Raw genomic sequence first — 17,258 nt, 5'->3', positions numbered from 1 at the left:
CCCCTGATACCCCAATACTGAGCCGCTGCTGCCGTATGTGTCCCTACTACTGCCCCTGATACCCCAATACTGAGCCGCTGCTGCCGTATGTGTCCCTACTACTGCCCCTGATACCCCAATACTGAGCCGCTGATGCCGTATGTGTCGCTATTACTGCACCTGCTGTGTGATTCTCTGTGCCCTCTAAATTCTAAGGCACCCCTCTATAATATAGCAAAGCCAGGTGCAAGTGCCCTAGAAAACATTGCGCATATTTTGCCCCCTAGAAAGTAATGTTGTCCTGTGTGCCCCTTTGATAGTAACCTGAGTTCCTCTATAACAATAAGAGCCCACTTTACATTTAATAATATCCCGAGTCTGCCCCCTCTACAGCTCCCCTATACACAGCATGATGCTCTCTTATACACAGTATACTGACCACTTAGTAGCCTCCAAACTGATGGCTCCAACACTGTAATCTCCACAGCCAGATAGCCTCCATATAGTATAATGCACCAGATCGTCCTCAATATAGTATAATGCACTCCTCATAGGCCTACTCTATATTGTATAATGCACCCCCCATAGGCAGACTCTATAGCACAAGGCAGCACCCATAGGCAGACTCTGTAGTATAAGGCAGCACCCCATAGGCAGACCCTGTGGTATAAGGTAGCACCCGCAGGCAGATCCTGTAGTATAAAGCAGCACCCTTATAGGCACACCCTGCAGTATAAGACAGCACCCCTATAGGCAGACCCTCTACTATAGGGCAGCACCCCTATAGGCAGACCCTGTACTATAAGGCAGCACCCCCCTAGGTAGACCCTGTAGTATTAGGCAGACCCCTCCCATAGGCAGACCCTGTAGGATTAGGCAGACCCCCCCCATAGGCAGACCCTGTAGTATTAGGCAGACCCCCCATAGGCAGACCCTGTAGTATTAGGCAGTCCCCCCCATAGGCAGACCCTGAAGTAATAGGCAGACCCTGTAGTAATAGGCAGACCCCCCATAGGCAGACCCTGTAGTATTAGGCAGACCCCCCACAGGCAGACCCTGTAGTATTAGGCAGTCCCCCCCATAGGCAGACCCTGTAGTAATAGGCAGACCCCCCATAGGCAGACCCTGGAGTATTAGGCAGACCCCTCCTCACAGGCAGACCCTGTAGTATTAGGCAGACCCCCCTATAGGCAGACTCTGTAGTATAAGGCAGCACCCCTTAAAAAAATACTTACCTCTCTTCTTCCTGGTTCCTGCGCTGCTCTGAGCTCCCGCTCATCTCGGCGCCGGGCAGTGACTCATCGTGTCCCCTATCAGCGTCGCCGACGTCAGACGCTGACAGAGGGATGATGGGGGATGGAGCGCTGCGCAGCGCTCCTTCCCTCATCATTGCAGTCACCTGTATCCTCTAAATGCCGGTACAGCTGAGCCTGCGATGACAGGTGGGGAACTGACTGCTGGCACCGGGCTCCCCGCCTGCTCAGGGACCCCATAGCGACAGAGCAGGGAGATAGATTCTCCCTGCTCTGCCGCAGAAGGTAACTGTATCGGCGCGCTGCACGTGCGATACAGTTACAGTGGCGTAGCTCCAGGTGGGCCCCCTCTGAGCACCGAGCCCGGGGCGCTCACACCCTCTGCTCCCCCTCTCCGGTAGCTACGCTACTGCTTTGGACAGATGAAACCAAGATCAACCTCTACCAGAATGAAGGAAAGAGAAAAGTATGGCGAAGGCGTGGTACAGCTCATGATCCAAAGCATACCACATCATCAGTAAAACACGGCGGAGGCAGTGTGATGGCTTGGGCATGCATGGCTGCCAGTGGCACTGGGTCACTAGTGTTTATTGATGATGTGACACAGGGCAGAAGCAGCTGAATGAATTCTGAGCTATTCAGAGCCGCCATACTGTGTGCTCAGATCCAGCCAGATGCAGCCAAACTGATTGGTCGTCGTTTCATACTACAGATGGACAATGACCCAAAACATAAACCCAAAGCAACCCAGGAGTTTATTAAAGCAAAGAAGTGGAATATTCTTGAATGGCCAAGTCAGTCACCTGATCTCAACCCAATTGAGCAGCATTTCACTTGATAAAGACTAAACTTCAGACAGAAAGGCCACAAACAAACAGCAACTGAAAACCACCGCAGTGAAGGCCTGGCAGAGCATCAAAAAGGAGGAAACACAGCGTCTGGTGATGTCCATGAGTTCAAGACTTCAGGCAGTCATTGCCAACAAAGGGTTTTTAACCAAGCACTAGAAATGAACATTTTTATTTAAAATTATTTAATCTGTCCAATTACTTTTGGTCCCTTTTTTAAAAACAGGGTGGCACATGTTAAGGAGCTGAAACTCCTAAACCCTTCATCCAATTTTAATGTGGATGCCCTCAAATGAAAGCTGAAAGTCTGAACTTCAACTGCATCTGAATTGTTTTGTTTAAAATTCATTGTGGTAATGTCTATAACCAAAATTAGAAAAATGTTGTCTCTGTCCAAATATATAAGGACTTAACTGTACTTGTGTATAAGCCAACCAGAGTATAAACCGAGGCACCTAATTTTACCTAGAAAAACTGAGAAAGCTTATTGACTCGAGTATAAGCCGGGAATGCATTCTCCCCTAATCCCTATTCTGGTATGCATGGTTCCTCATCCCCATCCTTATCTCAATGGCTACTTATTCCCATCCTTGTATGCATGGCTCCTTATTTGCATCCTTGCAGCCATGCATGGCTCTTTATTCCCATCCTTGTCTGCATGGCTCCTTATTCCCATCCTTGTATGCATGTCTCCTTATTCCCATCCTTGTATGCATGGCTCCTTATTCCCATCCTTGTATGCATGGCTCCCCATCCCCATCCTTGTATGTATGGCCCCCATGAGAAAAGCATAAGAAAAAAAAACCATCTTACTTACCTTACCCGCGCGTCCTCGCAGCATCTCGTTCCAGCAGCTCCTGCAGGTGGGCGATCACGTGTCACTGCTCATAAAGATAATGAATATTCACCTCTACACTCCCAAAGGCTTGGAGTGTAATTGATATGACACATGATCGCACGGCCACAGGATCTGCTGGAAGCCGGAAAGAGATACTGCGAGGGAGTGCAGGAAAGGTAAGTAGGATATTTTTTTTTTTAATATTGGAATCCGGCGGCTGCGAATGTAACTGTGCGTACTGTTGTGAATTCTGTGGCTGAGTTCACTTCTGTGGTCACAAGTGGTATTGCAGTCTCTGGGCTTCCTCCCTCAGGTGTTTTGGTGAGCTCGTTGGCTGCCTTGCTATTTAGCTCCACCTGAGTCTGTCTTCCTTGCTCCTTGTCAATGTTCCAGTGTTGGATCTGAGCTACTGCATCTTTCCTTGGGCCTGCTGCTCTGCTAGATAAGTGCTTCTAGTTTGTTTTCTGTTTTTTCTGTCCAGCTTGCTATTAACTTTTGCTGGAAGCTCTGAGAAGCAAAGGGGTGCACCGCCGTGCTGTTAGTTCGGCACGGTGGGTCTTTTTGCCCCTTTGCGTGGTTTTCGTTTTAGGGTTTTTTGTAGACTGCATAGTTCTCTTTGCTATCCTCGCTCTGTCTAGAATATCGGGCCTCACTTTGCTGAATCTATTTCATTCCTACGTTTGTCTTTTCATCTTGCTAACAGTCATTATATGTGGGGGGCTGCCTATTCCTTTGGGGTATTTCTCTGAGGTAAGTCAGGCTTGTATTTCTATCTGCAGGCTAGTCAGCTCCTCAGGCAGTGTCGAGTTGCATAGGTAGTGATAGGCGCAATCCACTGCTGCTTATAGTTGTGTGAGGATAGATCAGGTACTGCAGTCTACAGAGATTCCACGTCTCAGAGCTCGTCCTATTGTTTTTGGTTATTGCCAGATCTCTGTATGTGCGCTGATTACTGCACGCTGTGTTGCCTGATTGCCAGCCATAACAGCGTACTATAAGAGAAATTAATATTCATTGCCAGCGCAGTGAATATTAATTTCTCTTTAGCAGCGGGCACAGGCTTTAGCCGCAGCCGCCAGCTCCTGCCGCCTGTGACCCGCTGCTCGCCCGCTCCCCCGTCTTCTGGGACAATGAATTGTGTATAAGCCGAGGGGGGGCATTTTCAGCACAAAAAAATGTGCTGTAAAACTCAGCTTACACACAAGTATATACGGTAATTAGAAAAAAATCTGCAATTCGGCAGATGTGGATTTTTTGTAAAATCCCAGTAGAATTAATTTGCACTCGCTTATATTCACTCATCTCTAACCAAAAGGTTTAACTTTTTATGAAAAGGTTGTAGTAAGATATATGCACAGACACAGAGCTAAGACCAGGAGATCACAGGATGGTGATCCAGTCAAGGCTGAAGAACAGGAAGAACAACAGACTCACTAATGTTTGGGAATAAAGCGGCTTCAGGCCTGAAAGATGGTAAATATCTCAAAGTGACTTTATCAGGCACAAAAGCTAAAAAAGGCTTCATGGAACAAAATCTTTGGCAGAGGTGACAGCAAGGAGAAAATCAGTTTTTGAAGAGGAGTAGGAGAGTACTCCTTTAAGGGAATCTGTTACCAAGTTTTTCCTACCCATTTTAAGTGCAGCATAATGTAGGGGCAGAGACCCTGATTCCAGTGATATATCACTTACTGGGCTGCTTGCTGTAGTTTTGATAAAATCTGTTTTCTCTGCTGCAGATTTAACAGTTCCCTATATGCTGACTTCTGTATCACCCCTCCCATACCACTGATTGGCTGCTTTCTGTGTATACTGTGCACAGGCAGAAATCTGCTAATGAGTGGGGAGGACGAGGTTATACAGAGCTCATGAATAGGGAGGACTACAAGGCAGCAGGTTTACTAGTCCTCTAGTGATAATCTCCTTCTGATAAAACAAGGATTTTATCAAAACTACACAAATCAACTCAGTAACTAATACATCACTGGAATCAGGGTCTTTGGATTTACATTATGATGCTCTTAGAATAGGAAGTAAAAACCTGGTGACAGATTCTTCTTAATTAGCTCAGGTGTACTAAGGAAGGGGTGGGGTGGGGTGGGATTTTCACAGATTGTTCCAGCTAACACTTTTAATGCTTGTGCTGACATCACGCATAGGTGGTACCTTGACTCTCCTGGGAGAAAGGTAATGGGCATATTTTCTTGACAGCCTTGTCCTGGGTGCCAATTGGACTTGCAGGAGGAGCAGAACTCTATGTCACACGATGTGCACTGGACCAGCTGAGCATTCTGCGGACCTTTCTCCTGTAGTTTACATACTGCTTGGCAGGAGGAGGATGGACACCAAGTCCTACAAGGATCCAGAAGAACTTCTGAAGAAAAGAAATAAAAAGAAAAAGTATCAGGAAGGTATCCAGGTCATTTAACCCCTTAGTGACCGGGCCAAATTTTACAATTCTGAATAGTGTCACTTTATGTTTTAATAATTCTGGAACGCTTCAACGTATCCCACCGATTCTGAGAATGTTTTTGGTTCACATATTGTACTTCATGATAGTGCCAACATTTCGTTGATATGACTTGCATTTATTTGTGAAAAAAATGTTCGCTGAAGTCTCAAAGCTTTAAACATGGCTTTATAACCTTTTCCAGACAGATAGATCTCAATTACTTTGCTTCTCATTTGTTCCAGAACTTCTTTGGATTGCCGCATGATGTCTAGCTTGTGAGGATATTTTAGCCTACTTTACTTTGTCAGGCAGGTCCTATTTACCGTATATACTCGAGTATAAGCCAAGATTTTCAGCCCATTTTTTGGGGGCTGAAAGTGCCCCTCTCGGCTTATACTCTAGTCGTCCCAGGGGGTCGGCGGTGGGGGGGGGGGGGGAGCGGCAGCTGTCACATACTCACCTGCTCCTTGAGCGGTCCCTGCATCTCCAATGGTCTCTGGGCGCCGGCAGCTCTTCCTGTGTTCAGTGGTCACGTGGTACCGCTCATTAAAGTAATGAATATGGATGCATATTCATTACTTTAATGAGCGGTACGTGACCGCTGAACATAGGAAGATGCTGCCTGCTCCCGGAGACCATCTGACAGTGAGAAGCTGCCAGGGACTGCGCCGGGAGCAGGTGAGTATAACGGGGAGGGTGAGCATTGCACGATATTCACCTGACCCCGTTCCACAGGCGGGCGCCGGTCCGTCTTCCGCGACCTCTGGCTGTGATTGTTCAGGTCAGAGTGCGCGATGACGTAGCGGTGGAACTGGGAAGATGAACATTGCAAATGCCGGTGGCCTGAACGACGAGAGGTGAGTATGTGATTTTTTCATTTTAATCGCAGCAACAGCATATGGGGTATAATCTATGGAGCATTTTATGGGGCATAATCTATGGAGCATTTTATGGGGCATAATCAATGGAGGATTTTATGGGGCATAATCTATTGAGCATCTTATGGGGCATAATCTATGGAGTATCTTGTGGGGCATAATCTATGGAGCATCTTATGGGGCATAATCTATGGAGCATTTTATGGGGCATAATCTATGGAGCATCTTATGGGGCATAATCTATGAAGTATGTTATGGGGCATAATCTATGGAGCATCTTATGGGGCATAATCTATGGAGCATCTTATGGGGCATAATCTATGGAGCATCTTATGGGGCCCATCATGAATAATGGAGCATTATATGGGGCTGATTCAATACGGATATTCAAAAACACAACCTACTGATGTCTCAATTAATTTTACTTTTATTGGCATCTATTTTTATTTTTGAAATTTACCGGTAGCTGCTGCATTTTCCACCCTAGGCTTATACTCGAGTCATTACATTTTCCCAGTTTTTTGTGGCAAAATTAGGGGTCTCAGCTTATACTCGAGTATATATGGTAAGTGACTTATTGATTGAGCATAGTTGTGGCAGTAATCAGCTTCCCAAAGATGTGATAAACCACAGGTAATTTATGTTTCAAGAAAGGGGGAATCACTTTTTCACACGGGACCGTATAGGTTTGGATTTCTTTTTCACTTAATAATAAGGACCTTAATTTAAAAACTGCATTTTGTAGTTACCTGTGTTATCTTTGTCTAATATTTAAATTTATTTGGTGATCTGAAACGTTTAAGTGTCATCAAGATGCAGAAGAATAGGAAATCAGGAAGGGGCAAACACTTTTTCACACAACTGTATATACTGTACATTGCACAGAGCTATTTAATATATTTGTTTGATTTTGAAGGTTCTCCTTTATATGTAGTAGGACCACTTCTTTGTTGGCCAAGACCACTTTTATGCACTACAATTCTGGTTAACATTTGTGTATCTTAAGCTATGCCCTTTCCATTAATAACGCAACCCGTCTGCCAAGTCAAGCTAAAGGGTTTGCCTGTCCTTATACTATTGATAACCTATCCCAAGGCTCTGTCCTTATCATCCGATCAATGCGGGTTGTGGATGTTGGATAGGTCATCAATAAAATTTGTGGCACATTTGAGATAGTAAATCAGACTTGAGGGGGAACACAACATTTTTATTTTTTTTTTGTTGCAAATTTTCATGGACTCGGTCAATAAAAGACCGCAGCATGTGCAGACCCAAGTAGGAACACTACCAATCCATAACATGGGCATCACCATTATCATTCGGAGTAATAAAACCCTCTGTCTACTGCTCATGGACATCACTTAGGCCGGCGTCACACTAGCGAGTTTTACAGACGTAAGAGCGCATAAAATACGTCCGTAAAACACGCCTAACAAACGTCCCAATTATTCTCTATGCCCCTGCTCCTATCTGCCGTATTTTACTGATCAGTATTATACGGCTTTCTACGGCCGTAGAAAATCGCAGCATGCTGCGTTTGTCACCGTATTGCGCAAAAAGAACGCCAATGAAAGTCTATGGAAGCCAGAAAAATACGGATTACACACGGACCAGCAGTGTGACTTGCGAGAAATACGCAGCGGTGTTAGAGAGAAAAGCCGGCAATTCAGTGCGGTGTACAGTAAAATCACACTGACAGCTTACAGAAGAATAGGTAGAATAAATGTGTACACATAGAAAAGGTATATATATATATCTATATATATGTCAGTGAGACACATATATACCACAATAGCTGTAGCTTTGGAATCTGCTGCCCCACTTACACATACCAAAGCTCGCAAAATCAACAGACAGCCCTGGCACACCAGCCTGACCAAAGAACTTAGGCGAGCTTCCAGAGCTGCTGAGCGCAGATGGAAAAGATCCCACTCTAACGAGCACTTCATCGCATTCAAACAGTCCCTCACTACTTTCAAGACCACACTTGCCACAGCTAAACAAACCTACTTCTCATCTCTCATATCCTCCCTCTCTCACAACCCTAAACAGTTATTCAACACCTTCAATTCTCTCCTCCGTCCCCCAGCACCTCCTCCCTCCCCACTTATCTCTGCTGAAGACTTTGCCTCATTTTTCAAGCAGAAGATTGATAGCATTAGAGACAGTTTTGGTCAACAACCCCCAGAGCTCTTCCTCCCGATTTCACAGCCCTCCACCTCCAAAACCAACTTCTCCACCATTACAGAAGATCAACTCTCCACTCTACTCTCAAGATCACATCTCACCACCTGTGCACTTGACCCACTCCCATCCCACCTCATCCCAAACCTCACCACAATCTTCATCCCAACCCTAACCCATCTCTTCAACTTATCTCTAACAACTGGTGTTTTCCCCTCAAGCTTTAAACATGCCTCCATCACACCTATCCTCAAAAAGCCCTCTCTTGACCCATCCTCTGTATCTAGCTATCGCCCTATATCACTTCTCCCCTATGCCTCCAAACTACTGGAACAACACGTTTACCTTGAACTGTCCTCCCATCTCTCTTCCTGCTCCCTCTTTGACCGCCTACAATCTGGCTTCCGGTCACACCATTCCACCGAAACTGCCCTAACTAAAGTCACCAATGACCTCTTAACCGCCAAGAGCAAGCGACACTACTCTGTCCTCCTCCTCCTCGACCTGTTGGCTGCCTTTGACACAGTGGACCATTCCCTATTATTACAAACCCTCTCATCCCTTGGCATCGCAGACTTGGCCCTATCCTGGATCTCATCATACCTAACAGACCGGACATTCAGCGTCTCCCACTCACACACCACCTCCTCACCTCGCCCTCTATCTGTCGGAGTCCCACAAGGTTCAGTCCTTGGGCCCTTGCTCTTCTCCATTTACACCTTTGGCCTGGGACAGCTCATAGAATCTCATGGCTTTCAGTATCACCTCTATGCTGACGACACACAGATCTACATCTCTGGACCAGATATCACCTCCCTTCTAACCAGAATCCCTCAATGTCTGTCCACTATTTCATCCTTCTTCTCCGCTAGATTTTTGAAACTTAACATGGACAAAACAGAATTCATCATCTTTCCCCCATCTCACGCGACCCCCCCAACGAACCTATCAATTACAGTAAATGGCTGCCCACTCTCCCCAGTCCCACAAGCTCGCTGCCTCGGGGTAATCCTTGACGCTGATCTCTCCTTCAAACCACATATCCAAGCCCTTTCCACTTCCTGCCGACTGCAACTCAAAAATATTTCACGAATCCGTTCATTCCTCAACCATGAATCTGCAAAAACCCTAGTCCATGCCCTCATCATCTCTCGCCTTGACTACTGCAACCTCCTGCTCTGTGGCCTCCCCGCTAACACTCTCGCACCCCTCCAATCTATTCTAAACTCTGCTGCCCGACTAATCCACCTGTCCCCCCGCTATTCCCCGGCCTCTCCCCTCTGTCAATCCCTTCACTGGCTCCCCATTGCCCAGAGACTCCACTACAAAACCCTAACCATGACGTACAAAGCCATCCACAACCTGTCTCCTCCATACATCTGTGACCTCGTCTCCCGGTACTTACCTACCCGCAACCTCCGATCCTCACAAGATCTCCTACTCTACTCCCCTCTTATCTCCTCTTCCCACAATCGTATACAAGATTTCTCTCGCGTATCACCCCTACTCTGGAACCCTCTACCACAACACATCAGACTCTCGCCTACCATCGAAACCTTCAAAAAGAACCTGAAGACCCACCTCTTCAGACAAGCCTACAACCTGCAGCTACCACCGATCGACCAAACCGCTGCATGACCATCTCTACCCTCACCTACTGTATTCTCACCCATCCCTTGTAGATTGTGAGCCCTCGCGGGCAGGGTCCTCATTCCTCCTGTACCAGTTATGACTTGTATTGTTTAAGATTATTGTACTTGTTTTCATTATGTATACCCCTCCTCACATGTAAAGCGCCATGGAATAAATGGCGCTATAACAATAAATAATAATAATAATAATAATATATGTATATATATTATTACTTCATACAGCGCTAGATAGCTTTAAAGCCAGTAATTCAATTACCGGCTTTTGCTATCTCCTTCCTAAAACCCGACATGATATGAGACATGGTTTACATACAGTAAACCATCTCATATCCCCTTTTTTTTTGCATATTCCACACTACTAATGTTAGTAGTGTGTATATGCAAAATTTGGCCGTTCTAGCTATTAAATTAAAGGGTTAAATGGCGGAAAAAATGTCTCCGCCAGAGTAGTAAAGCCAGTGACAGGGGGCAGATATTAATAGCCTGGAGAGGGTCCATGGTTATTGGCCCCCCCTGGCTAAAAACATCTGCCCCCAGCCACCCCAGAAAAGGCACATCTGTAAGATGCGCCTATTCTGGCACTTGGCCACTCTCTTCCCATTCCCGTGTAGCGGTGGGATATGGGGTAATGAAGGGTTAATGCCACCTTGCTATTGTAAGGTGACATTAAACCAAATTAATAATGGAGAGGCATCAATTATGACACCTATCCATTATTAATCCAATAGTAGTAAAGGGTTAAAAAAAAAAAACACATTATTACAAAGTATTTTAATGAAATAAAAACAAAGGTTGTTGTAATATTTTATTCTACGCTCAATCCATCTGAAGACCCTCGCTCTGTAACAAAGAAAAAATAATAAACCAACAATATACATACCTTCCGAAGATCTGTAATGTCCCACGATGTAAATCCATCTGAAGGGGTTAAAATATTTTACAGCCAGGAGCTCTGCTAACGCAGCGGTGCTCTTGGCTGCAAAACCCCAGGGAATGAAGGTAAAGTAGGTCAATGACCTATATTTACCTTCATTCGCGGTGAGGCGCCCTCTGCTGGTTGTTCCTCGAGCGTGGGAACTTTCCTAGAAAGCTCCCAGGCTCGAGATCATATGAGGACAACCAGCAGAGGGCGCCTCACCGCGAATGAAGGTAAATATAGGTCATTGACCTACTTCACCTTCATTCCCCGGGGTTTTGCAGCCACGAGCACCGCTGCATTAGCAGAGCTCCTGGCTGTAAAATATTTTAACCCCTTCAGATGGATTTACATCGTGGGACGTTACAGATCTTCGGAAGGTATGTATATTGTTGGTTTATTATTTTTTCTTTGTTACAGAGCGAGGGTCTTCAGATGGATTGAGCGTAGAATAAAATATTACAACAACCTTTGTTTTTATTTCATTAAAATACTTTGTAATAAAGTGTTTGTTTTTTTTAACCCTTTACTACTATTGGATTAATAATGGATAGGTGTCATAATTGACGCCTCTCCATTATTAATCTGGCTTAATATCACCTTACAATAGCAAGGTGGCATTAACCCTTCATTACCCCATATCCCACCGCTACACGGGAATGGGAAGAGAGTGGCCAAGTGCCAGAATAGGCGCATCTTCCAGATGTGCCTTTTCTGGGGTGGCTGGGGGCAGATGTTTTTAGCCAGGGGGGGCCAATAACCGTGGACCCTCTCCAGGCTATTAATATCTGCCCTCAGTCACTGGCTTTACTACTCTGGCGGAGAAAATTGCGCGGGAGCCCACGCCAATTTTTTCCGCCATTTAACCCTTTAATTTAATAGCTAGAACGGCCAAATTTTGCACATACACACTACTAACATTAGTAGTGTGGAATATGCAAAAAAAAAGGGGATATGAGATGGTTTACTGTATGTAAACCATGTCTTATATCATGTCGGGTTTAGGAAGGAGATAGCAAAAGTCGGTAATTGAATTACCGGCTTTAAAGCTATCTCGTGCTGTATGAAATATTAATATATATGCATATATGTGTCTACGTGTGTATATGTGAGAAAATCTCGCAGTACGGATGCCATACGGATTACATACGGAGGATGCCATGTGCAAAATACGCTGACACACCCTGCCTACGGAGGAGCTACGGACCACTATTTTGGGGACTTTTCAGCGTATTACGGCCGTAATATACAGACCGTATTGTCTTACGCCGAGTGTGACGCCGGCCTTATAGTGAGTAGAGGATTTTGCTGAATATTTCTCACGTAAATGAATTAACCTTCGAAATAATATTATTTAGATCAAGATTATATCGTGTGCACTGAAAAGTTTTGCTACTAAAATCAATTACTATTTTTTCAACACGAAGATGAAAGGAGAGGCGAGCGTAATCTAAGACCTGGCTGGTAATTAGGGAGATAGCTTTAGATGCTTTTGATTTCCTAATGTTTGATCTGATTCTGGCTGGAAAGACTATAATAGAAAACCTTCTGCGAGGGAACAAAGCTTCAATTCATGGCCTCCATGATTTAGCAATTATTATGCAATTGTTCTGGTATCAAGGCACAGATTTTCAGATAACGAGGTACCTATTCAAGTCCAGAAATGACCTGCCATTCTCATCATTGTGGTCAAGACAAGAAGGTAACCAAAACTCGCTCCAGTTTTCCTCTATGTTGTGGCCATTAGCAATGAACCCAGTAGCTAAAAGTCTACGGACAACTTTGCAGATATTTTTTTAAATGCTCATTTGCAAAGTTCAGCAAGATTGTCTTCACTAGTCCTCATTAACACAACGTGGCCATTTTCCTTTTTTTTGTTTTCTTATTTTCCTCCCTTTATTCCAACTTTATTCTTGAAATACAAGGGCTTGTTTTTTTTGTGAGAAAAGTTGAAATTTGAATAACATCATTCAGGCTATGTGCACACGTTCAGGTTTTTTCGCGTTTTTTCGTGGTAAAAACGCCATAAAAACTCATTAAAAACGCATACATTATGCATCCTATCATTTAGAATGCATTCTGCATGTTTTGTGCACATGATGCGTTTTTTCCGCGTAAAAAACGCGTCGCGGTAAAAAAAAGCAGAATGTTCATTAATTTTTGCGGATTTTCTGTGTTTTTCCCGCTATTCTATGCATTTGGGAAAAAAACGCAAAAAAAAAAAAAACACCTCAAAAACGCATGAAAAAACGTGAAAAAAACGCATGCGGATTTCTGGCAGATGTCCGGTTTTTGTCAGGAATATTTCTGCAAGAAATCCTGACGTGTGCACATACCCTCATTCTTTCTACCACATCGTGAACTGGAAAACAGAAAAAAAAAATACAAGTGTGTTAACATTGCAAATACGGTAAGTGCAATTTCACAATTGTTTTTAAGGTTTTTTTTATTTACCATGTTCATTATATGGTAAAATTGACTAAGTAATAGGATTCCCCAGGTCAGTATGTGTATGCAGATACCAAACATGTATAGATTTTTTATTATTTAAGTGGTGAAAAAAAAATCTGAAATTTATAAGAAAAAAGATATTGCGTTTGCCGCCATTTTCCAAGATCTGGGCCTGGGTGATGGCTTATTTTTTGTGCCCAGAACTGACATTTTTAAAGATATCATTTTGGGCTAGATATGATGTTTTTATTGACTCTTATTGCATTTTATTGCAATGTTGCGGCGGCCAAAAAAAAACGTAATTCATTTTTATTTTTATTACACCGTTTACCGATCAGATCAATTTATTCTATATTTTTATAGTATGGGAAAGCGATACCAAATATGTGTATTATTTATTTATTGTTTCATTTTTATAGAGCAAAAGGGGGGTGATTTGAACATTTGCATTTTTTTTTACTTTTTTCATATACTTATACTATTTTGTCTTTACTATTGACTGCGTTTAATGGTCCCCTTAGGGGACTTGAAGCTGCGATCGTCTGATGCGTGAGCACTGCTTTGTAAAGAGAAAACCACAATCTCGTATGAACACCAGCCATGGGCCGGCTTTCACAGGAGAATAACAATGACGGTTTTTAGAAGAAGAGCGCCCCTGTTAGTGCATGTTAAATGCTGTAGAGATTGACAGCGGGATTCAACAGATTAACAGCCGCGCGCGGAGCTCCACTCCACCTGCTGCTGTTAGAGGCACATGATGACTGATTAAATCAACCGTCATGTGCAGGCTCGTGTTCCGAGCCAGCATCAATGGCAGGGAGATGATATATAGTGCATGTTCAAAGGGCTTGTCTGGGCTTTCTGTATAATTTGTGTGTGTACTTAGGATGCAGAATTATGACAGTTTTTAATATACGCCCTGACAGTATTCTGCATGGTGTCCTAGATACAGACAGAGTCATGTGAGCAGCTGTCTCATGAATCTAGCGGAGCTGCTCACTCACCTACTAGAGATTTCCGTCTAGCAGAGACTGGTCATAACCGCCTCCAGTCTCTGCCAGATCCTTCTCCGCCTGCTCCGGCCTCCTGTGCAGCTCTATCACCACTGTGGATGTGATGTGGGGACATGTGAAGCTCTATCACCACTGTGGATGTGATGTGAGGACATGTGAAGCTCTATCACCACTGTGGATGTGATGTGGAGACATGTGAAGCTCTATCACCACTGTGGATGTGATGTGGAGACATGTGAAGCTCTATCACTACTGTGAATGTGATGTGAGGACATGTGAAGCTCTATCACTACTGTGGATGTGATGTGGGGACATGTGACGCTCTATCACCACTGTGGATGTGATGTGGGGACATGTGAAGCTCTATCACCACTGTGGATGAGATGTGGAGACATGTGTTGCTCTATCACTACTGTGGATGAGATGTGGAGACATGTGACGCTCTATCACTACTGTGGATGTGATGTGGAGACATGTGAAGCTCTATCACCACTGTGGATGTGATGTGAGAACATGTGAAGCTCTATCACTACTGTGGATGTGATGTGGGGACATGTGAAGCTCTATCACCACTGTGGATGTGATGTGGAGACATGTGAAGCTCTATCACCACTGTGGATGTGATGTGGGGACATGTGAAGCTCTATCACCACTATGGATGTGATGTGGGGACATGTGAAGCTCTATCACCACTGTGGATGTGATGTGGAGACATGTGAAGCTCTATCACTACTGTGGATGTGATGTGGGGACATGTGAAGCTCTATCACCACTGTGGATGTGATGTGGAGACATGTGAAGCTCTATCACCACTGTGGATGTGATGTGAGAACATGTGAAGCTCTATCACTACTGTGGATGTGATGTGGGGACATGTGAAGCTCTATCACCACTGTGGATGTGATGTGGAGACATGTGAAGCTCTATCACCACTGTGGATGTGATGTGGGGACATGTGAAGCTCTATCACCACTGTGGATGTGATGTGGAGACATGTGAAGCTCTATCACCACTGTGGATGTGATGTGGAGACATGTGAAGCTCTATCACTACTGTGGATGTGATGTGGGGACATGTGAAGCTCTATCACCACTGTGGATGTGATGTGGAGACATGTGAAGCTCTATCACCACTGTGGATGTGATGTGGGGGACATGTGACGCTCTATCACCACTGTGGATGTGATGTAGAGACATGTGAGGCTCTATCACCACTGTGGATGTGATGTGGAGACATGTGACGCTCTATCACCACTGTGGATGTGATGTGAGGACATGTGAAGCTCTATCACCACTGTGGATGTGATGTGGAGACATGTGACGCTCTATATCACCACTGTGGATGTGATGTAGGGACGTGTGAAGCTCTATCACCACTGTGGATGTGATGTGGAGACATGTGAAGCTCTATCACCACTGTGGATGTGATGTAGGGACATGTGACGCTCTATCACCACTGTGGATGTGATGTGGAGACATGTGAAGTTCTATCACCACTGTGGATGTGATGTGAGGACATGTGAAGCTCTATCACCACTGTGGATGTGATGTGAGGACATGTGAAGCTCTATCACCACTGTGGATGTGATGTAGGGACATGTGACGCTCTATCACCACTGTGGATGTGATGTGGAGACATGTGAAGTTCTATCACCACTGTGGATGTGATGTGAGGACATGTGAAGTTCTATCACCACTGTGGATGTGATGTGAGGACATGTGAAGCTCTATCACCACTGTGGATGTGATGTGAGGACATGTGAAGCTCTATCACCACTGTGGATGTGATGTAGGGACATGTGACGCTCTATCACCACTGTGGATGTGATGTGGAGACATGTGAAGTTCTATCACCACTGTGGATGTGATGTGAGGACATGTGAGGATCTATCACCACTGTGGATGTGATGTGAGGACATGTGAAGCTCTATCAATACTGTGGATGTGATGTGAGGACATGTGAAGCTCTATCACCACTGGATGTGATGTGAGGACATGTGAAGCTCTATCACCACTGTGGATGTGATGTGGAGACATGTGAAGCTCTATCACCACTGTGGATGTGATGTGGGAACATGTGAAGATCTATCACTACTGTGGATGTGATGTGGGGACATGTGAAGCTCTATCATCACTGTGGATGTGATGTGGGAACATGTGATGCTCTATCACCACTGTGGATGAGATGTGGGGACATGTGAAGCTCTATCACCACTGTGGATGTGATGTGGAGACATGTGAAGCTCTATCACCACTGTGGATGTGATCTGGAGACATGTGACGCTCTATCACCACTGTGGATGTGATGTGGGGACATGTGAAGCTCTATCACCACTGTGGATGTGATGTGGAGACATGTGACGCTCTATCACCACTGTGGATGTGATGTGGGAACATGTGAAGCTCTATCACCACTGTGGATGTGATGTGGAGACATGTGACGCTCTATCACCACTGTGGATGTGATGTAGGGACGTGTGAAGCTCTATCACCACTGTGGATGTGATGTGGAGACATGTGAAGCTCTATCACCACTGTGGATGTGATGTAGGGACATGTGACGCTCTATCACCACTGTGGATGTGATGTGGAGACATGTGAAGCTCTATCACCACTGTGGATGTGATGTGGGGACATGTGACGCTCTATCACCACTGTGGATGTGATGTGGGGACATGTGACGCTCTATCACCACTGTAGATGTGATGTGGAGACATGTGAAGCTCTATCACCACTGTGGATGTGATGTAGGGAAATGTGACGCTCTATCACCACTGTGGATGTGATGTGGGAACATG

The 17,258-nt window shown here is 44.8% G+C and overlaps 1 protein-coding gene across 6 annotated transcripts in view; it reads right to left on the bottom strand.

Moving 5' to 3' along the window:
• The window catches only part of RNF144A (ring finger protein 144A), a 126,602-nt gene that overhangs the window by 22,243 nt on the left and 87,101 nt on the right, over positions 1–17,258 (bottom strand). For all 6 annotated transcript variants that reach the window (XM_069728056.1, XM_069728060.1, XM_069728058.1 and 3 more), the window contains exon 5: positions 5,082–5,289. In XM_069728056.1, the coding sequence (XP_069584157.1) occupies positions 5,082–5,289 (208 nt within the window). The remainder of the gene's footprint in view (positions 1–5,081; positions 5,290–17,258) is intronic.

Source organism: Ranitomeya imitator, chromosome 5 (assembly GCF_032444005.1).
Source record: "Ranitomeya imitator isolate aRanImi1 chromosome 5, aRanImi1.pri, whole genome shotgun sequence".
Taxonomy (NCBI): Eukaryota; Metazoa; Chordata; class Amphibia; order Anura; family Dendrobatidae; genus Ranitomeya; species Ranitomeya imitator.
Note: the sequence above shows the minus strand (reverse complement) of the source record. Positions and strands in the feature narration are given on the sequence as shown.